Source organism: Paroedura picta, chromosome 3, assembly GCF_049243985.1.
Source record: "Paroedura picta isolate Pp20150507F chromosome 3, Ppicta_v3.0, whole genome shotgun sequence".
Lineage (NCBI taxonomy): Eukaryota > Metazoa > Chordata > Lepidosauria > Squamata > Gekkonidae > Paroedura > Paroedura picta.
Window position 1 is genome coordinate 1,225,536 of NC_135371.1, and position 21,379 is coordinate 1,246,914.

A 21,379-nucleotide genomic window follows, 5' to 3' on the forward strand; every position below is an offset into this window, starting at 1 on the left:
TCCAGCGCTATTGGACATTGCATACCAGACTGAAGCTGTGCGAGTCCAGGCATCATGGGAAGGAACCCACAGCCTCCTATATAATAATCCCTTCGTGTGTGTGTGTGTGTATCTATCTATCTATATATATATATAGAGAGAGAGAGAGAGAGACAGAGAGTTCATGAGAAATTCTCATCTCCTAAGAATACTTGTAATTTATATTCAGACACCTAACCTTTTCAGTGTTACATATGTGCACACTATATAATAAATATTTCTTTGATTTGTTATAGCTTGACGCTCTTGACAAAAGGGGCCGCCATGTGAGACAGGATGGTGAACTAGACTTCGTCTGATCCGGCAGGGCTCTTCACATGTTCTTATGGAATAAGATTGGTTGGAGGGGTCAGGCCCCAGGCAGACTCATACCGGGGAGCATGTGAACAAGGGATGCCTCTTCCGGTACCAGGCAGCAGAAGGGGGGGCCACATACAACCCTAGACATCATCAAGGTTCTGCTCAGGCCAAACACTGCTCAGGATTTATTTTGACCTAATTTATTTGCACTTGATCTACAGGTTGGTTCTGGATGGCAGTATTTGGAAATTCATCTATCACAAAACATTCTAACAACAGTTCAAGCATTTAGGCTACTTCTTCTCTGAGTCCACACTGGTGTCTATGAAAGGCAGGTTCCATGGTTTTCTGCACTGTGTGAATATTTTTCTTGTTTAAAAATACAGCCTGCAATGAATCCACATTCCAGGTTTTTCTGCGGTTTCTCACGATCCTGAATCAGTGTTCTAGACCAGGGGTGGAGAGGACTGTGGCTCTCCAGAGGTCCATGGACTACAATTCCCTGCCTGGGGCTCATGAGACCAAGACATATGAAGAAAGGCTGGGGGAGCTTGGTCTGTTTAGCCTGGAGAGGAGACGACTGAGAGGGGATCTGATCACCATCTTCAAGTATTTAAAAGGCTGCTATATGGAGGATGGAGCAGAATTGTTCTCTCTTGCCCCGGAGGGACAGACCAGAACCAATGGGATGAAATTAATGCAAAAGAAAATCCATCTAAACATCCAGAAGAAGTTCCTGACAGTCAGAGCGGTTTCTCAGTGGAAGAGGCTTCCTCGGGAGGTGGTGGGTTCTCCGTCTTTGGAAATCGCTCACCATGGATCAGCGAGAGGGTTGTGAGTGTCCCGCATAGTGCAGGGGGTTGGACTAGATGACCCAGAAGGTCTTGATTCTATGACATCTGGAGTTTGGCCATCCCCGGTCTCTCTAGCCCAAATCTCCCTCCCCTACAATCTCTTGAATGGAAAGCATGGTGTCTATTCTTCACTGGAACAGCTTTCACATTTGAGGAATTGAGACGGTCTCTCTCCTGTGCAAATTCTTCTTGTGCCTGACGAGGCCAGCGCTGTGACTGAAGGCCTTCCCGCATTCCAGACACGTGTAGGCTTTCTTCCCTGAGTGGATTTCTTGATGTATGATTAGGTAGGTGCTTTGGGTGAAGCTCTTCCCGCACTCCAGGCACTTGAATTCTTTCTCCTCTGCATGGATCCTCTGATGGGAGGCCAGGTTGGTCTTCTGGCTGAATCTCTTCCCACACTCCACGCACTGGTAGGGCTTCTCTCCCGTGTGGATTCTTTGATGGAAGATCAGTTTGGCATTCCGACTGAAGCTCTTTCCACACTCGGGGCATTTAAATGGCTTTTCCTGCGTGTGGATCTTCTCGTGCGTCAGCAGGTGAGACCGCTGCGTGAAGCTCTTTTCACACTCCAGGCATTTGTACGGCTTCTCGCCCGTGTGGACTCGTTGATGCAGCGTCAGGGTTGTGCTGTGATTAAAGCTTTTCCCGCAGTCCGGGCACTTAAAGGGCTTCTCCCCCGTGTGGATTCTTCGGTGAGCTTTAAGGTTCGAGTTCTGAGTGAAACTCTTCCCACAGTCGGAGCAAGTGAAAGGTTTTTCCCCTGTGTGAATGCGCTGATGGACGGTGAGGTGCGTGCTCTGTCGGAAGCATTTCCCGCATTCCAGGCATTTAAATGCCTTCTCCCCTACCCCTACGGTGGCACTTGGATGGGACACAAGGTTCGGGCTGAGTCTTTTTCTGTCTTCAAAGACTTTATACAGTTTCTCTCCTCTGTGGGTTCTCTCGTGGGCAGCCAGAGTCCTCTTCTGACAGAAACTCTTCCCGCACTCGAGGCAGGTAAATGGTTTCTCTCTCAGGTGACACCTTTTATGGCTAATGAGTTTTGCACCCTGATTAAAGGTCTTTCCACAGTCTGAGCATTTGAACGGCTTCTCCCCCGTGTGGAGTCTCTGATGGGAGGTCAGCGTAGAGCTGTGGTTGAAGGTCTTCCCGCACTCCAAGCACTGGAATGGCTTCTCGCCGGTGTGGATTCTTTGGTGGGTGGTCAGGTTGGACTTGTGGCGGAAGCTTTTCCCACACTCGGCGCAAATATACGGCTTCTCCCCCGTGTGGATTCTTTGGTGGGAGATCAGGTACGTGCTCTGACTGTAGCCCTTCCCACATTCCACGCATTTGTACGGCTTCTCTCCGGTGTGGGTCCTTTCGTGGGAAATCAGAGTCGAGCTCTGGCTGAATCGCCTTCCGCACTGCAGGCAGACGAACGGCTTCTCTCCGGTGTGTGTGTTCCAGTGGACTTTCAGGCTGGATGACGTGGCAAAGTTTTTCTCACATGCCGGACACGCGTTCTTCAACTTCCTGTTGTCGATTGGCTGAAGATGTAGAATGTCAGGGAAGTTGTCCCTGCCTTTATTCGTTTGGTGTTCCTCCTGGTCTTTCATTCCATCTCCAACATTCTCTTTACAATCTGGAGGCATTTCCCCTTCCTGCTTTGGTGGACGAGCTTCCTTTTCCTCTCCTCTCTCCCCCCCGTCTCCGGCTGAAACAGACATAGCAGAGGTGGGCACAGATGGGAGGGGGAGGGTTAGATTTATTTGTTTATAGGTGGATTTATATCCCGCACCTACACCTGAAGGTCCCAGGACAGGTCACAATGGCTCAGAACAAAAAACACGCTAAAATAATCTATAACTACTTAAGAACATTTAAAGCATAACCCACCAACCCGTCCTCCGGCAGGTCAGCACACAGACAGAACTCCCTGAACGCCCCCCAAAAAGCTTTCAGATCTAGTGGTCAAAATTTGCCCAGCCCAGGAGAGATTAGATTAGCCTCAACCAGGGCTGGGGTCTTTTCAGCCCTGGCCTTATCCTGGGGGAAACCTCTTGCAACTGAGATCAGAGCCCCTGTGGGACCTCGAATGGTTCTGCAGGGCTTGTAAAGTGGAGCTGGATCAGACCATCGAACTGCCTCATCCAGTTCCCCTGGAGGGCCAACAACAGAGAGGCTGAAGAGAGGAGCCCTGCTGGATCGGACCAGTGGACCATCCAGTCCAGCCTCCCGTCTCACCCAGGGGCCAGCCAGTTCCTCTGCAGGGCCAGCCACAGGGCAGGGAGGCCGAGGCCTTCCCCTGAGAAGACCCTCAGAAGAGCCCTGCTGGGTCAGGCCAGGGAGGGTCCCTCCAGTCCAGCCTCCCGTCTCACCCAGGGGCCAGCCAGGTCCTCTGCAGGGCCAGCAACAGGGCAGAGAGGCCGAGGCCTTCCTAAGAACATAAGGAGAGCCCTGCTGGACCAGACCAGTGAAGGTCCACCTAGTCCAGCCTCTTGTCTCACACAGCAACCAACCAACCAGTTCCTCTGGAAGGCCAAGAACAGGGCAGATAACCTGGTGGCTGACGGATGCATGTTGCTTTTCTAAACAAGAGGAAACAAAGAGCCCAGCCCCTTGAGCACCTGCCGACCAAAGAAAAAAATAAGAGCTGTACCCAACAAGGCCACGTCCCCGTATTGCCCCAGCAGGACTTCCCGGTGCAAAACCTTTGGGTCTGGATCCATCCGAGCCCTGTCCGCTTTGGGGAAATGCGCAGCTGGCTCCTCCGACAGCTCTGGGCCCTGGGAGAGGAAGGCTGTGGTCATTTTCAAATCATTTAGGCACACAAATACTATAGCAGGGAGGGCCAAACTGTGGTTCTTCAGATGACCATGGACTACAGTTCCCATGAGCCCCTGCCAGCAGCTCTCAGCAAAAGTAGTCCACAGTTGGCCACCCCTGTATAAGCCAAGAGGTCCCCGTGCCACGCCCCATCCCCTGCCCTGGTGCCCTCCAAGGGTGCCTGGAAAGTGGGAAAGACCAGGTGGGCTTCCAGTTGGGCTCGGAGATTGGGCCTTCACGGTGTGACTAATCTCCGTCATCCAGAGAACCAGAGCAATTCTAGGAGATCTCCGGAGGCTGGCAAGGACCGTTTAGGCCCACACTATTTAGCAGGTGACACCCGCCGAACTCGGCCAACCCAAATCGAAATCACATCTGGATTGGGTTGCCGGGTCTGGGTTGAGACGTTGGGGGTGGAGCCTGCAGAGGGCGGGGTTGGGGAGGGGAGGGGCTTCAATGGGGTCTACTGCCCTACAGTCCGTCTTTCTCTCGAGGGGAAAGGATCACGGATCCCCATTCCGTCCCCACCCCCTCCCAAGCAGCCCTTTCCCCCAGGGTCCTGCCTGGAGGCTGGGCAAGCCAGAATGCTCTGAACTGGAATTCCAACAACCTGGCGGGGGAAGGAGCCCCTCTCCCAGGCTCAGCCCCCACAGGAGCCCCTGCGGCCTCCTTGGCCCAAGCAACCCTCTCTGGAGCTGCAGGCGCCCGGCCACACCTGCCCTTCCCAGGGAGGAGGCATCTCCGTGTGAGCCGTCCTGCGCCACAAGGGAGGGCCGGAGGGGAACGGAAGAAAAGAAAGACACCCCACTATTTCTAGGGATGCCAGCCTCCAGGGGGGACCTGGGGATTCCCTGGCAGGACAGCTCCTCTCCAGAGGGCAGAGATGGGCATGGGAGGTCCAGGGATGCCAGCCTCCAGGGGGGCCCTGGGGATCCCTCAGAATGACCCCTCCTCTCCAGACGGCAGAGACCAGTCCCCCCCCCCAGAGAAAAGGGCTGCTTGGGGGGGGGCACTGTGGGGCCTTGTGCCCCAGGGAGGTGCAGGGGTGCCAGCCTCCAGGGAGGGGGCGTGGGGATCCCCACAATGACAGCCTTTCCAGGCTGCAGAAATCAGCCCCCCATGGAGAAAAGGGCTGCCCTGGGGGGGGGCTGGGGGCCTCTGTGCCCCTCTGAGACCCCTCCCGGCCCTCTATCCGGCCCCCTGCAGGCTCCCCTCCGCGCCTCCCGACCTTAACCCCCCCCCCGCCTCTTTCCCCCGCGGACCCTTCTCGGGCCCCCTCCCCCTCCCCCCCTGCAAGGGGATCGCGACCCACCTCCGCTCCGCCGCTGCAGCCCCTCCTCCGCCCGGAGCCCCCCAAAGCCGCCTCGCTCCCGGGGAGGGCGGGGCAGGAAGCCGCCTGGTCGGGGGGGGGAGGCGGCCCCCCCTTCCCCCCTCCCCTCCCTCCCTCCCCTCCCCCCGCGCCCGTCTAGCCTTCGGGACTCCGTCGCTTTAACCCTGCGAGAGGCAGGCGCCGAGGGGAGGGGAGGGGAGGGGCGCGGCGGAGAGGGAGCCAACCTCCAGGCGGGGCCGGGGGATCCCCCGGAAAGACGGCAGGGAATGCATTGGAGCCCCCCCCCCTCCGAGGGCATAGCCTAGGTCAGGGGGAGTGAAACTGCGGCCCTCCAGAGGTCCATGGACTACAATTCCCATGAGCCCCTGCCAGCGTTCGCCTTATAGTCCATGGGCCGCTGGAGGGGCGCAGAGTGACCCCCCCTGCCCTCGGGGCTGTTCTGCTGCCAGGTTTGGTGAAGCGATTGTCGCAGTCAGCTACAGCGCCTGGCATCTGACACAATGTCGCCGCGGTCGTTCCGTGCCACCAGCGCTGGGCCCCGAGGGAAGGGCGGCTTAAAAGTCTAATGGAATGCCTCAGCGATAAACAAAGCCAGCGGACAGGGGGCAAGGGCGGCCTCCCTGGGGAGAGGCCGGGAGGCCCTGAGAGGCGGCACCACCACCCGCCTTCCCAGCCCCGAGCCCCAGGCCCTTAAGAGCCGTGCTGGGTGAGGCCCGTGGCCCCTCCAGTCCCACCCTCTGTGCAGCCCAGACCCAGGGGCCCTCCGGAGGTCCTCCAGCAGGGCTAGAACTCTAGAAGCCCTCCCACTCTTGCCCCCAAGCACCAAGAAGGCAGAGCATCATTGCCCAGATGGCCTCTTCCACCTGAACCGTGTGGCTCTGGGCCCCTGAGGAGCCGTCTGCATCTCACTGGTGCCTGCAGAGACCCCCACTGGACGGGGCTGCAGGGAATGGCTACAGGGTGCGACTGTCCAAGTCCCTTCGGCACCCAGTGTGTGGTTGTGACCCCGGCCCCCTTTCAGAATTCCAGAAATGCTCGCTTTCGTTTACATAATTTATTGCATTCTGCACCCGGCTACATGCAGCAGGTATAAATTAAATATTTTTGAATACAACATTCAGCTACTATAGTGAAACCAGCAAATGTCGAGGCAAAGAAAGGGGAGGGGGGAAAGAAAAAGGGGAGGCAGAATTGAAGGACACAAAGCCAGAGAATGTGATTCTGCAAGCGACATGGGATTCTGCGTTTCTAATGAGACTTCCTGCCCAATCAGCCACTCGGGCGCGAGGCCTTTGGGGTGAGCTGCCCCACTGTTGTCACCCACCATAATATGGCCTCTCAGGGTTAGCTGACCTGGGATCGGCAGCGGTCTGCTGGTGGGCGAGAGGGGCACAAAACCGCCCTTGCTTGTAGCACCAGCCATGCTCAGATCAGGCATCTTGGACCAGGGGCTCCGAGCACTGAAGGTGGTGGGAAGGGCCGTCCATTTGAAGAGGGTTTATAAGGCAAGAGAGGAACTCGGGCATCGCACCCCGGTCTTCTGGACGGTCTCCCATCCAAGCACGAAGAAGGGCACTGCACCTCTCAGGTTTTACTTCCCTTTCCCCCAAGCTCCTTGGACCAAGGGGTCTCGAGCAGAAAATAAGGAGCCTGTATCTCTTTAGGGGAAATATGGCGGAGGGATATATGGCCACTGCCAACATAGTCCTCAAGTCTGTCTCCACCGACAAACAGGGGACTGTATTGTCTTTTGTTCTGTTTGAAAAGAATTTTGAAGAAGGAGAAGAGTTACCCTGCTTTTTATTACCTGAAGGAGTCTCAAGGCAGCTTACAATCGCTTTCCCTTCCTCTCCCCACAACAATAGATTCAAGCGGGTTAGCCGTGTTGGTCTGAAGCAGCACAACAAAACAAGATCAGAGTCCAGTCAGGCCCCTTTAAGACCAACAACGATTTATTCAAGGTGGGAGCTGTCGAGTGCAAGCACTCTGAGTCTGAGGAAGACGGCTTGCACTCGAAAGCTCACGTCTTGAATAAATCTTTGTTGGTCTTAAAGGTGCCTGACTGGGCTCTGATTTTGTTTTGTTGTTCTCCCCACAACAGACACACTGTGAGGGAGGTGGGGCTGAGAGAGCTCTGAAAGAACTGCTTGGCAAGAACAGCTTTGAGAGAACTGTGACTGGCCTTGAGAGAAGAATGGTACTGAGAGCTGTAAATACATCTCCTAAGAAGGATATTGCAAAAAAAGGCAAACCTAACAGTTATTCAAGAAGATCTAGTAGTAGAAGTAGTTTATGATGATGATGATGATGATTATCATTGTTGTTGTTAGGTGCGAAGTCGTGTCCGGCCCATCGCGACCCCATGGACAATGATCCTCCAGGCCTTCCTGTCCTCTACCATTCCCCGGAGTCCATTTAGGCTTGCACCGACTGCTTCAGGGACTCCATCCAGCCACCTCATTCTCTGTCGTCCCCTTCTTCTTTTGCCCTCGATCGCTCCCAGCATTAGGCTCTTCTCAAGGGAGTCCTTCCTTCTCATGAGGTGGCCAAAGTATTTGAGTTTCATCTTCAGGATCTGGCAGGGCTGATCTCCTCTAGGACTGACCGGTTTGTTCGCCTTGCAGTTCAAGGGACTCGCAAGAGTCTTCTCCAGCACCAGAGTTCAAAAGCCTCAATTCTTTGATGCTCGGCCTTCCTTGTGGTCCAACTTTCACAGCCATACATTGCAACTGGGAAGACCATAGCCTTGACTAGACGCAGATTTGTCATAGCTTTCCTCCTCAGGAGCTAGTGTCTTTTAATTTCTTTGTAACTGTATGGAATGAGCAAATCTCTGTGCTGATGATATCCTGACTGGGGTGGACCCCAAGGACAAGAAGCCAGGATCCTACCCACTCTGATGTTCTTTCCCTATGAAAGCATTTGTAGGTATAGTCTCCGATGTTCTCACATTTTACCAGTGAGTTATCATGCAAATTTCTTTGGACAACAAGCGAATGCTTTGCTCTTGCTCTGTTTCCCAGCAGTCTGGGCGTTTCTACGGTTTCCCCCTTGTGTGAATGAGCAGGTGCCTCATGAGGTTGGAGTGCTGGCTGAAGCCCGATCCACACTCCTGGCACTTGAAGGGCTTCTCCCCCGTGTGGATGAGCTGGTGCCGGAGGAGGTTGGAGTTGTGGCTGAAGCAGCTTTTGCACTCCTGGCACCGGTACGGCTTCTTCTTGGGTTGGGATCTTGGGGGGTTTTGTGTTGGGCCGGAGCCTTTTTTACACTCCCCTGTCTGCATGTCTTTATGTCGCTTCAGCGTGATGCTGTGGCTGAAGCTCTTCCCGCAATCCGTGCATTTAAAGGGCTTCAAATTCGTGTGGATTCTTTGGTGGCTAATAAGTCTTTTGCTCAGAGTGAAGCTCCGCCCGCACTCCAAGCATTTGTAGGGCTTCTCCCCGGTGTGCAGGATCTGATGGATGGCGAGGTTCGCATTCCGCGTGAATTTCTTTCCGCATTCTGGGCAGTCGTACAGTTTTTCCCCCGTGTGGCTTCTCTGATGGGCGGTGAGGCTGGAGTTCTGAATAAAGCTCCTTCCACACTCCAAGCATTTGTAGGGCTTCTCCCCCGTGTGCGTTCTCTGGTGGATGATGAGGTTCGCGCTCTGCATGAAACTCTTCCCACATTCTGAGCAGATATATGGTTTTTCTCCCGTGTGGGTTCTTTTGTGGACAAGGAGGGTGGTGCTCCGCATGAAGCACTTTCCGCACTCCAGGCATGCGTATGGCTTTTCGCCGGTGTGGATTCTTTGGTGGATGATGAGAGTCGTACTCAGCATGAAATCCTTCCCACACTCCAAGCATTTGTACCGCTTCTCGCCCGAGCTGGTTCTTGGATGCACGGGGATGTGCGCGCTCCGATGGCAGCCCTTTCCCGCCTTGGGATACTGCAGGGATTGTTCCCCCACGTGGATTCTTTGATGCCGCAGGAGACGGGTGCTTTCGTTGAAGGCCTTTCCGCACTCCAGGCACCTGAAGGGTTTTATTCCCGCGTGGATTCTTTGATGAAGAGTCAGGCTGGACTTCACAATGAAGCTCTTCCCGCACTCCAGACATTTATATGGCCTTTCCCCCGTGTGTATTCTCTGGTGAAGGATAAGCGTTGTGCTTTGTATGAACGGCTTTCCACATTCGAAACATTTGTACCGTTTCTCCCCCGTGTGAGTTCCTTGGTGGATATTAAGGCTTGACTTCTGACTGAAACTCTTCCCACACTCCAGGCATTTGTAGGGTTTCTCTCCCGTGTGGATCCTCTGGTGAAGAGTAAGGCTTTTCTTCAGACTAAAGCTCTTCCCGCATTCCGCACACTGGTAGGGTTTTTCTCCCGTGTGGATCCTTTGATGCAAAATGAGGTTTGTGCTCAGCATAAAGCTCTTCCCACATTCCAGACACTTGTACCGTTTCTCTCCTGTGTGCGTTCGCTGGTGGACAGTGAGAGTTGACGGATGGCTGAACCTCTTCCCACACTGCAGGCAGTCGTATGGTTTCTCTCCCGTGTGGGTTTTCCAGTGTACTTTGAGGGTGGATATACTGGCAAAACTCTTCTCGCAGACAAAGCACTGAATCCTCCCCTTCCCCTTGTGTGTGGTTTCTTGGCCATTGCCGTTCCCATAAGCAGTGGCTTCACTGCTTCTTCTGTCCGTGCTGTTTTCTTCCTGATTTCCAATCTCCCGGTTCCTGTTGCTTTTGTCCAGCTCCTGATGTGCTTCGTTTTCATCTGCTAAGTCCCACCCATCTCCTGTTGAAATAAAGAGAATCTTAACATCAGTGTTAAGATATCCTACAGGGGGTATCGTGGGGAAATATGTAGTTAGCGTATTTAATTAGTTAGCATATTCCTGATATTTTTCAAATAGTCTCCCCCAGTGTCCTGATTGGTTCAATTGGAGACTTCCTGCTCCTTTGGACACATTTCCTCTCTTATTCCCTTCTGAATTATTAGTCAGTTAGACAGTTAGGACTATCTCTCCCCTCTCCTATCTACAAAGTTGTTTCTCCCCTCAATACCTTTGTCTAACTCTTTAAGCAGCCAGTGCTATGCTCCTCCCTTGCATATGTAAACTCTGCCCACAGTATAGAGATATGTATCCCTGGTAAATTTCCCAGCATTTAGGATGCATCTTGCCTGCACTATTTTTTCTTCTTCACCATCCTCCCACTAGGAAAAAAAAAAGCCTCACTTTCATCAGCCATGTTTTGGTAGAAAACACCCTTGTCCAATCTTCCCGTGGAACCCTCCAGGATCCTTCTTGGCCCCAGGTCCTCCTGCTGGACGTTCTCCTCCGTCATGGCCTTGGTATCTGCAGTAGACAGGAAAAAACAAACTGTAAGAACCCCTCAACCCTCATCCAGTTTCTCCTGAGGAGAAAGACCATGCAGGAGGTCTCCAGCTGCAGGACAGAGATTGATTGGAGGGAGGGATTTGTGCCTTGGCTTGGCTCGGCTTGGTCATGGCGCTGGCCTCCTATGCGCCGCCTCAGGCTTCGGTGATCACCAAGGTGGCTGAGCCAAGGAGCACATCCCTAATTTGAAGTTCAGCTTTTAACCCTTGATACCTTAAGACAGTCTGGGTCAGGTTTCTTTCAAAACTCCCATTTAGATTCAAGCAGATAGCTGTGTTGCACAACAAGAAGTAGCACAACAAGATTTGAGTCCAATGAGACCTTTAAACCCCCCTGCGGAGGCAGTTCCCGCATGCTCCCACACCCGCGGCCGGACAAGCTGGCCATCCGTGAGAAGAGGACTTGGAGGGTTCGCTCTTCCTCTGGCTGCCACTTCAGTGGGCACCACACCTAATGGGCCTCCCCCGACACACTGGGTAAACCGGCATCTGTGGCTGATAGATGTTTCAGTTGGTTTTAATTGGATGTATTTTACTGTTTTGTGATATTTATATTGTATTTTAATGTAATCTTTGTATTTAATCACATTGTTTGCTGTCCAGAGACGCTGGTGAGGAGCAGGATGCAAATCTTAATAATAATAATAATAATGATAATCATCATCATAAACTACTTCTACTACTAGATCTTCTTGAATAACTGTTAGGTTTGCCTTTTTTGCAATATCCTTCTTAGGGGATGTATTTACAGCTCTCAGTGCCATGCTTCTAGGACTGGGCAAAACCCTGCCATATTAGCCAGATATCCCAGTAGAGTTAACTCCGTTTCCCCTGTGGGTTTTGTTCTGTGAGATTTCCTAAAAGAAATGAATATACTGAGGCCCAATTTCATTGCAGAGAGTGGCCCATAAGCATAGCCGATCTCTAGATCACTTAACCAGGATCTTAATGCCTCTTTGCTCTCATCCTTATGGAGGAGCATCACCAGCCCCCCCAGCCCCCCCCACACCCCAGATGCAAAAGCTGTTTCCTTTTCCTCCCCGGTTTCCGCCTCCTTTCAGCAACGGACAGAGCCCTCCTGAAGCCATCTTAGGGGAAGGAGCAAAGGGATGCCAGGCAAAGGGAGATGGAGAGGGGGGCTTCCTGTCCCTCCCCTGTTCAGCAGCTGCCTGCCTTTCCTCTTCTCCTTTGCCTTGGGTTTGGCATGTCCCTCCCCACAAATTCAGCCCTTTCTCCATCCCGGGCCCCTCGGAAGCCTACCAGCCACTGGAGCATCCGCTTGGGAGGAAGAGACCGAGGGTCCCTCGCATGGGGCGGGAAGGGGATCCTAAATAATGACTTTTGTAGTTAATCCCCCCCATGCCAGTCTAGGAGTGCAGCTCTGTCTCCTTAACCCCTTCTGGGCATCCCGTTTCAGCCATCTGAGGGATGAACATTTGTGAACATTAAGACCAGCCGCGTTTAATTTTGGGGATAAGCTTTCCTGTGTATGCACACTTCTTCACGTAGAACAGGGCTGGCCAAACTGTGTCTCTTCAGACATCCTGAGCCTCCGGGGAGGGCGGTATATAAATATAATAAATAAATATATAAATATATGGGTGTAGCAGGGGCTCATGGGAATTGTAGTCCATGCACACCTGGAGAGCCACAGTTTGGCCAACCATGACGCAGAACAAAGGTGGAGTTTAGGGTAAGGTGACCAGATTGTCCCACTTTTGGAGGGACATCTGGGGGTACCTGGCAAATTGTACTTATGTTGAAATTTAAAAATATATATTAGAATACTATTTTTTGCGTTCTATGAAACTTTTTGTTGCTCCATATAGACCAAATTTTTAATCAAGACCCCCCTCCCCAGTCAATGGTGTCCCGCTTTACCAATGTTAAAATCTGGTCACCTTCGTTTAGAGGCACCTTTCACACCAACAAACGTGTATTCTGTCTATATAAGCTTTCAAAGACCCGCGTACTTCTTCCGATACAATGAAATGGAAGTTATCAGTCCACACATACGCTCTTTAGAACAAGGATCTCATTCTTAAAGGGAACCTGCAGGCCGAGTCTGTAATTTTTGCCTGTTCAAACACTTGAGTCCCCAAAGGGAGTGGGGGAACAACTGAATGTATTTCCCTCTCTCTGTCCCCAGATTACAGCACAGAGGATTCTCCATAGTGAAGGATTTCTATAATTTTGGCACTGTGACCCACAAAATCCTTCAAGTTGCCACCCTTCTGGACTCAGAGGGCCGGAATATCCAAAACGGAGTTCCCAAAGCCAACTACCCCGAACAGGTACGTTTCTATGGGAGTAGGTGGTTGATGGTATATTAGCAAAATATATACTGCAGAGCTCTACTAATAAACTATATGTTTTCCTGCAAGGTTTTCAGAGTAGCCTCATTGACCACTTCCATGTCAATATGCTTTATTCGCAGACAAGGTAACAAACGGGATCGCCATATAGAGACCACAAATAAACACCCCCTGTGAACAGTATGGCTCCTTTTTAAATCACGTGGATCTCACAGACACCATTATCCCGGGGGTCACAGTGGTAGGCAAGAACAGAGCAAGGTCTTGGCCTTAACTTTTATGCCACTACCCCGGGCTTTCTCAACCCTGGGCTTTTACGATGGCCCCAAAAGGGTTTCGCCCATTGGGTGGGAGTTAATTAAATTAAAAATTTAAAATATTGGTGATATGACCATATATGGCCATGTCAACTTCCCTGCCCCCAATGGCCAATGGTGGGCCTGGAGGGGGTGGGAAGGGGGGCCTGGCCCTATATATCCTTGCTGGCCCAGGCCTGTCACCCATGGGAATGACTGGAGTCCAGAGATGTAAGTAGTTTTATTTTAACAACTGTGGGCCGGGGGGGGGGGGGGGCAGAGCAGCATAGGCCTGCTCTGGCTTTGTTACTGGCGGGGGGGAGTGGAAATGATGCCGCAGCATAGGCCCGCCCCAGCCTGTCTCTGCAGGCTCCCTTTGGTGAAGAAGAGCCAACCGGTAGCCAGCCCCGGAGCGCTGTATGGTTCTGTTCACAAATCATCTGAAAATATTTCTGTGCTGTCACTTCCTGTGCTGTGGGAGTTGCCTGATGACATCACATCCGGTGGGAGTGTCTGCGTGATGCCACTTCTGGTAACGTGACTTCCGGGGTGGGTGGCCTTTTGACGTCACTTACGGTGTACTTTGAAGCCTGAGGAATGTTTCGGGGCTTTCTCAACAGTGATAAAGGGGGTGGGAATATGGTTTTAAAATTGTATTTGATTGTATTGAAGGGGTTTTATTGTGTGCACCACCTGAGCCCATGTGGGGGGGGGGGAGGGCCTGATATAGAAATTAAATATTCAATTCAATTCAATTCAATACATGAGGAAGACATAGTAAGATATAAGGCAGGGGTGGCCTAACCATGGCTCTCCACATGCTCATGGTAATGGTAGTTCATGGACCTCTTCAAAGACACAGTTTGGCCACCTCTGATATCAGATACAATAAGCAACTATGAAGAACTGTCACAAAATTGGCTTCAGTGTTGATGCTTGTCACACAGATGAAAGCTGATCTGTAACATTATAGGGCCGGGATCCTCCATAGAAAAACAGAGTTGGAAGGGGCCTCCTGGGTCATCTAGTCCAACCCCCTGCACTATGCAGGACTCTCACAACCCTCTCGCTCACCCACTGTCACCTGCCACCCCCTTGAACCTTCCCAGAATCAGCCTCTCCATCAGATGGCTCTCCAGCCTCTGTTTAGAAATCTCCAAAGATGGAGCACCCACCACCTCCCGAGGAAGCCTGTTCCAACGTTTATGTTCTTGTATCGCTGTGACGTCTGTGAAAACTGTGTCTGTAAGAACCACGTGTAATCTTATGCGATGATATTAAAACACAGCCATATTTTTCACAGTGTTTATTTTTATTCACAGACAAGGCCGTTCCCCAAAAGGCTGAGTGTGCCTACGGTTTCCCCCTCGTGTGAATGAGCAGGTGCCTCATGAGGTTGGAGTGCTGGCTGAAGCCCGATCCACACTCCTGGCACTTGAAGGGCTTCTCCCCCGTGTGGATGAGCTGGTGCCGGAGGAGGTTGGAGTTGTGGCTGAAGCAGCTTTTGCACTCCTGGCACCGGTACGGCTTCTTCTTGGGTTGGGTCCTTGAATTGCTTTGGTTTCGACTGAAGCCCTTCTTGCATTCCCCCGTCTGCGTATTTTTGTGTCGCCTCAGAGTTATGCTGTGGCTGAAGGTTTTCCCACAATCCAGGCACTGAAAGGGCTTCACCTCCTTGTGGGTTCTCTGATGGTCAGACAGCCGTTTGCTCAGGCTGAAGCTCCTCCCGCACTCCAGGCATTTGTATGGTTTCTCCCCCTGGTGCAGGAGCTGGTGTTTCATGAAGTTTGCATTGGTCGTGAACTTCTTTCCGCATTCCGAGCATTCGTATAATTTCTCCCCGGTGTGGATTCGTCGGTGGATGGCGAGGCTCGAGGTCTGGCTGAAGTTCTTTCCACACTCCAGACAGCTGTACGGTTTTTCACCTGTGTGGGTACTTTGATGTCCGATGAGAATTGTGCTTGCGATAAAGCTCTTCCCACATTCTAGACATTTATATGGTTTTTCCCCTGTGCGGGGTCTTTGATGCTGGCTGTGGCTGAAAGTGTTTACAGGCTTGTGGAAAAGATACGGTCGTTCCTTCGCATGGATTTTTTGGTGTCTGACGAGACGCGATCTTACAATAAACCTCTTTCCGCACTCCAAGCATATATAGGGTTTCTCCCCTGTGTGGGTTCCTTGGTGCACGGTGAGGTTCGATTTTGTGTAAAACCTCTTTCCGCATTCCAGACAGTTATAGGGTTTCTCTCCGGTGTGGATTCTTTGATGCACAATGAGGTATGCACTATATGCAAACTTCTTTCCACATTCAAAACATTTATATTGTTTCTCTCCAGTGTGGGTTCTTTGATGCACCCGAAGAGCCGAACTTTGATTGAATCGCTTCCCACATTCCAAGCAGTCGTACGGCTTCTCCCCGGTGTGGATATTCCAGTGCGCTTTGAGGTTTGGCACACTTGCAAAGGTTTTCCCACAGGTAGAGCACTCGATCCTCCTCTTTCGTTCCTGTATTGCTCCACGGTAGCTGCCACTGTGATAAGGAATGGATTTATTGCGTCTTTTACCCAGTTGGTTTCCCTCCTCCGTCTCGGGGACCTCATGGTTCCCCAAATTTTCTTTAACTTCTAGATTCATATCGCTTTCTTCGGATACCTGAAACATTTCATTTTCACTATCCGTGCCCCACAAATCTCCGGCTGAAACAATGATATAAAGAAACAGAAGATGAAATCAGGGAATGAGTCTAATAAAGCCATTCAAACTACTGTGGAGAATGATAGAATACTACAGATATGTCTTTCAGGAAACCCCTTCAAAATTTGGTGGGGATAAAATATACTTAAATATATAGTGAGAAATTGATTGATTTATTATATGTATAGAGCTTCCTCCACTCAGCACAGGAGGGGGGAAACTGTAAAATTAAAAAGGAAGCTGAAGTTGTAAAATTACATACAGAATTAGAAGTTGTATTATGGTAACTGTGTTTCTTTGCAAAATGTGATTCCTGTATGTCTATTTACTTTCTTGAAAAATAAAAAAAAAATTTAAATTGGGTGGGGATAAGTCCCTGCCCCCATTGAGACGGTGGACTGAGTGAAGGCATCCAAATTGTTCGGGAGAAACAGATTTAACCTATATATTTATAACCCAGTAAACTAGAATGATACATTTAAAACTGGCCCAGACCATTCTAAAAACTGTGAATGCTGACATTAGAAGGCCTTGAATTTATATAGCAGAATACGTTTACATATTCTTAGGTTACAATCTGTCATCAATAGAATCAGAGTCCAATTGGGCACCTTTAAGACCAACAAAAATTTACTCAGACTAAGAACTCCTCACATGACCGTGGGAATATATAGCAAAAAGTAATTCTGTTACCAACTGTGTCACACATCCAAGTACAGAATGAGAATTCTTTGCCAAAACAGCCAATCGATCCCCTTGACATTCAGTTGTTATTCACACAAACCTGGGAGAAATAAAAATAAAATCACCCTATGTTGCTTGCCCCATCTGCTCCCAGACCAGTGCAAAACATTCTTACAAGGTAATTGCCCGTAACTTTCTTATCCCAAGGCCAGGGACTTATGTAACAGAATTACTTTTTGCTATATATTCCCACGTTCATGTAGGGAGTTCTTAGTCTGACGAAGAGTGCTTGCATGAAGAAATCTTCCATGAAGAAATCTTTGTTGGTCTTCAAGGTGCTCCTGGACTCTGATTCTATTGTGCTACTTCAGACCAACACGGCGACCCATTTGAACCCGTCATCAGTAATACAGGACCAATAATTCAATCTATCCAGGTTCATAATCATGACCCATGGAAAGCCAGACCAAATATGTTCCAGCCTGCTGTTGGCCCTCTGGAGGAACCGTTTGGCCACTGTGTGCGACGGGATCCTGGACTGGATGGACCACTGGTCCGGCCCAGCAGAACTTTTCTTATGTTCTTATAAAGGCTTCAGCCTCTCTGCCCTGTTGTTGACTTTCTAGAGGGATTGGTTGGCCACAGTGTGAGACAGGATCCTGGACTGGATGGACCATGGACCTGATCCAGCAGGGCTCTTGTTATGTTCTCATTAAGGCCTCGGCCTCTCTGCTGTCCAGAGGAACTGGCTGGCCACTGTGTGAAATGGGATGCTGAACTGGATGGGCCCTCCCTGGTCTGACCCACATTCTTATGTTGGGCTGTGGTTTATTTTTCTTCATCACCATGGGACCATGTTCCCGTCTTGAAGAACACTCACTTTCTTCAGCTGTACTTTGGCAGGAAATATCCTCGGGCGACCTTCCTGGAGACGTCTCATGCATTTCTCCCGGCTCAGGGCCTTCCTGGAGGAAGTCCTCCTCTTTGACCTCCATCATGGTCCTTTCATCTGTGGGAGGCAGAGAAGATGGTCAGAGTCTCTCAGCCCCAGCTTCCACGAAGGCAGGAGATGCCCAAGAGAAAAAGACGGGGGAAGAGACACAGGGGAGCCAGGACCCCAGGAACAAGGTCAGTGCTGAGAATGCCCACCACACGTCATCACGCATCACCCCACACCTCAGGCACCAGCGTCCCTAAAAGGGGAGTCAGCTGATTCATGCACGATCAGGTCTACCGTTGGCGACTAGCCATGGCGAGTAAAGGGAACCGAGAAATACCATCTGTGTACGAATGGCTACACAGCAATAATATATTGAAGAGAATTGGAGGGGAAAACCCTTATAGTGCTGCATTGTCTCTCCTCACTGGCTCATCGATCCGTCCCTAGTCCATTTTGATCAGTGGAAGGAATAACCGTGGGTGGAGAGAGGGTGGCCCATAAAGGTTCTTGGCTGTCAGGTGGTTCTGGCCTCAGCCGAAGGCCTGGCGGGAGAGCTCCATTTCGCAGGCCCTGCGGGACTCAGGTAGTTGGGTCAGAGGCCACAACTGAAAAGACCCTGGCCCTGGTTGGAGCCAGATGCACTTCCTTCGGGCCACGAACCACCAGCCTGTTGAAACTAGAGTTCAACTAAAGTTCTTCTGGGGACCTACGGAGAGCGGTGCTCCCTTAGACATGCAGGGCCCAGACTGCAGATGGCCTTACAGGTTAAAACCAACACCTTAAACTCGATCCAGGATTCGACCAGCAGCCCACGCATTGAAGCATCACCTCCTGCAGAACGGCCACCACCTCTGCCTGTCCAAAAGCCATGCCTTCCCACACACCGGGCAATGCACTCCCAGTCCACTTTGCAGCTGGGTTTGACTGCATGAAACAGCAAAATAGTCCACTTTTAAATAGTCCCTGAAGTGGCTCAAAACTGCTATTTCACGTGTGCAGACGTGCCAACTGAGAGCTGAGCTGGCCCGTAGTGCAGTCCCAACATTTCAGAAGCCGTATCAAATCTGTTCTTTAACAGCACAACCCAGCAGGCGATTCTTCAAGTTCCCCGGGAGCCTCTCTTAGGCTCCATGCACGGGGGGGGGGGGGGGGGTTCAGCCCCAATGACCTGAAGAAGGGCTGCAGGTTTTGTAATCTGTTTTTTACTACCTGGAGATCCCCTGGAATGAGAGCTCCTCTCCAGACTGCAGAGATCAGTCGTCCCCCCCCCCCCGGGGAAAAGGCTGCCTGGGAGGGGGGGGGTCTTTGTTGCCTCCTGCCCCAGGGAGGCTCAGGGATGCCAGCCTCCAGGGGAGACCTGGGGACCCCCCAGGAATGACGCTCCACCCCAGACTGCAGAGATCAGTCGTCCCCCCCCCCCGGAGGAAAGGGCTGCTTGGGAGGGGGGACTCGGTGGCCTTCTGCCCCAGGGAGGTCCAGGGATGCCAGCCTCCAGGGGGGACCCTCGGGAATGACAGCTCTTCCCCAGACTGCAGAGGCCAAGTCCTCTGGAGAAAGTGGATGCTGGGGAGGATGCCATCGTACCCCACAGGGATCCCTTCCCTCCTCAGACCCCGCCCCTCTAATCTCCACGAGTTCTCGACCTGGATTTGGCAACCAGCGGCCACCTGGGAGCCCTCGTACCTGGTCATCCAAAAACATAAGTGGGCCATGTTGACCCTTAGCAGAAATGCAAAATAAATATTTATTGTTTGAAAAGAAACGAATCAGGGGTCCATTTTTCTTCAGTGGTCGTTGAGCTGCAGGCTCTTTATCGTGGGTGCGGGGGTCACCGTGGGGGGGGTCTTTCATTCCTCTTCCTCCTTTCTTTGGGGGGGGATGTTTTCTCTTTATCTTCCCCCCATTTCTGCAGCCTTTCCTCCTCTCCTTCCTTGGGGATTGCATTGCAGCCCCCCTTCCAAATCCAGCCCTCCCCCTCCCCCCAAGCCCCCTTTGAACTCACCAGCGGGATCCTCCAGGCTGGGATGGGAAAGGAATCGGAATCAATGACTTTTGCAGCTCATCCCCCCACCGCACCCCCACGTCTGTCTAGGAGTGCAGCTCTGTCCCCTTAACCCTTCCAGAGGGAGAGGCCTGAGAAAAGCCACCCTCGTAGAACTGGTGGGATTCTCTCCTATAATTAGAGCCGCAATAAAACCAGAGCCCAATTGGGGACCTTTAAGGCCAACCAAGATTTATTCAGGGCGTGAGCTTTGGAGTGCAGGCCCTCTTCCTCAGTCTTGCACTCGAAATCTCAGGCCTCGACTAAATCTTGGCTGGTCGTAAAGGTGCCCAATTGGGCTCTGACTTTATTGTGATACTGCACTGCCATGGCTTCCCACTTGAAGCTAGTAGAGCCGCAGTGAGTAAGGACACGGAGCGTCACCGTTTGGCAGAGTTGCTCTGCTGAATCCTGAGCAGGCGGCAGAGTTTCCGGCCCAGGCTGACCGAAGGTCCTGCCCTGCGTGGGACCCACGAAGTCTCAGGCAAGGGAGCCCACTGGCCTCTGGGCTGACTCCCATTGCAATGGGGCCCCTCCCATGTGAATGAACTTGGAAGGGTTGTTCTGATGCCCCCCTCCACACACACACACCAGAGCGAAGGTCTCGTGACCTATCAGAGCAGGATCCAAACAATGGATCCGGTCCCTGAGCAACCCAACGCCATCCTAGACTCTTGGCACCTACCTGTGCGTGGGCCAATCCATGATGGATGCTGTATAAGTATGGGAATGCAAAGTATTCAAACTTTTCCTCCAGCCCTGGGAGGGCAGAGATCACAGGTTCTGCCAAACTTGCTGAGCTGTTCTGATCTCCCTATTTCATGCACAGTAAACCTTTCTCTTTGCTTCATCCAGAAGTTTTCTTGACGGATTCATTTTGGATTATTGGAACTTTCTCTATTTGGGGTTTTGTGCATTTTCATGAATTTTTTAGGCCTAACAAGAGGATCTCTGAATCTGAGATCTGGGGACACGATGGGGGGGGGGGGTAGGAAGAGCAGGGGACAGAATTACCCACAAGGGAGGAATGGCTGAGGAAAAGGACGGGATTGGCAGAGAACGCTCAATTTGCTTCCTTCGTTAGAGGACAGGACAAACTTAAGGTGACCAGATTGTCCCACTTTTGGAGGGACACCTGGGGGGTACCTGGCAAATTGTACTCATGTTGAAATTAATATATATATATATATATTACAATACTATTTTTGCGTTCTATGCATTCTAAGAAAATTTTTGTTGCTTCATGTAGACCAAATTTTTAATCAAGAACCCCCGGAAACCCCCTGGTAGACTTTCTGCTGGATGGTTCTTCTGGAGGACAACATGAGGGGGTGAGTGGACCAAGGGGCAATTCTGGCTCTCTCTCCTCAAAGACCACGGCCAGGGCACCCCAGGGAATGCACGGGCAGTAGGCTCAGGATGGACCAAAGGCAGTGCTGCCCTGGAGTCATTGGGCAGAAATGTGTCAAGCAGCAATGCTCAGGAGATCAGAACTGCAAAAGAGCCAGCAGGCCAAGAAAGGACCTTTCTAACAACAGGTTTGTTGTCCGTGATCATTTCATGTTGCAGCCGAGAAGCACCCTGGTGAGGGGCATTCCAGGATATCGACTTGCATGTCGCAGCTCTCTCTTTGTCATATTTCAGACGCTGATAAAGTGAGCTTTGACTCATGAAAGCGAAAACACCTGGGAAA

General features: G+C 51.5%; 2 protein-coding genes across 3 annotated transcripts; both read right to left on the minus strand.

The window, feature by feature from the left end:
* Positions 1-6,379: 6,379 nt before the first annotated feature.
* LOC143834011 (uncharacterized) lies at positions 6,380-14,805 on the minus strand. Of its 2 annotated transcripts, none has more exons than XM_077330498.1 (3): positions 14,685-14,805; positions 10,556-10,675; positions 6,380-10,113 (listed from the first exon to the last, which is right to left on the minus strand). In XM_077330498.1, the coding sequence occupies exons 2-3, from the start codon at positions 10,662-10,664 to the stop codon at positions 8,372-8,374; spliced, it is 1,851 nt and encodes a 616-aa protein (XP_077186613.1). In that variant the 5' UTR covers positions 10,665-10,675; positions 14,685-14,805; the 3' UTR covers positions 6,380-8,371. The 2 variants fall into 2 exon arrangements, with proteins under 2 accessions (XP_077186613.1, XP_077186612.1); XM_077330497.1 differs by lacking the exon at positions 14,685-14,805 and adding an exon at positions 11,977-12,073.
* LOC143834067 (uncharacterized) lies at positions 14,619-19,800 on the minus strand. Its single transcript, XM_077330632.1, has 3 exons — positions 19,648-19,800; positions 17,586-17,714; positions 14,619-16,023 (listed from the first exon to the last, which is right to left on the minus strand). The coding sequence occupies exons 2-3, from the start codon at positions 17,701-17,703 to the stop codon at positions 14,681-14,683; spliced, it is 1,461 nt and encodes a 486-aa protein (XP_077186747.1). The 5' UTR covers positions 17,704-17,714; positions 19,648-19,800; the 3' UTR covers positions 14,619-14,680.
* Between the last annotated feature and the right edge of the window lie 1,579 nt (positions 19,801-21,379).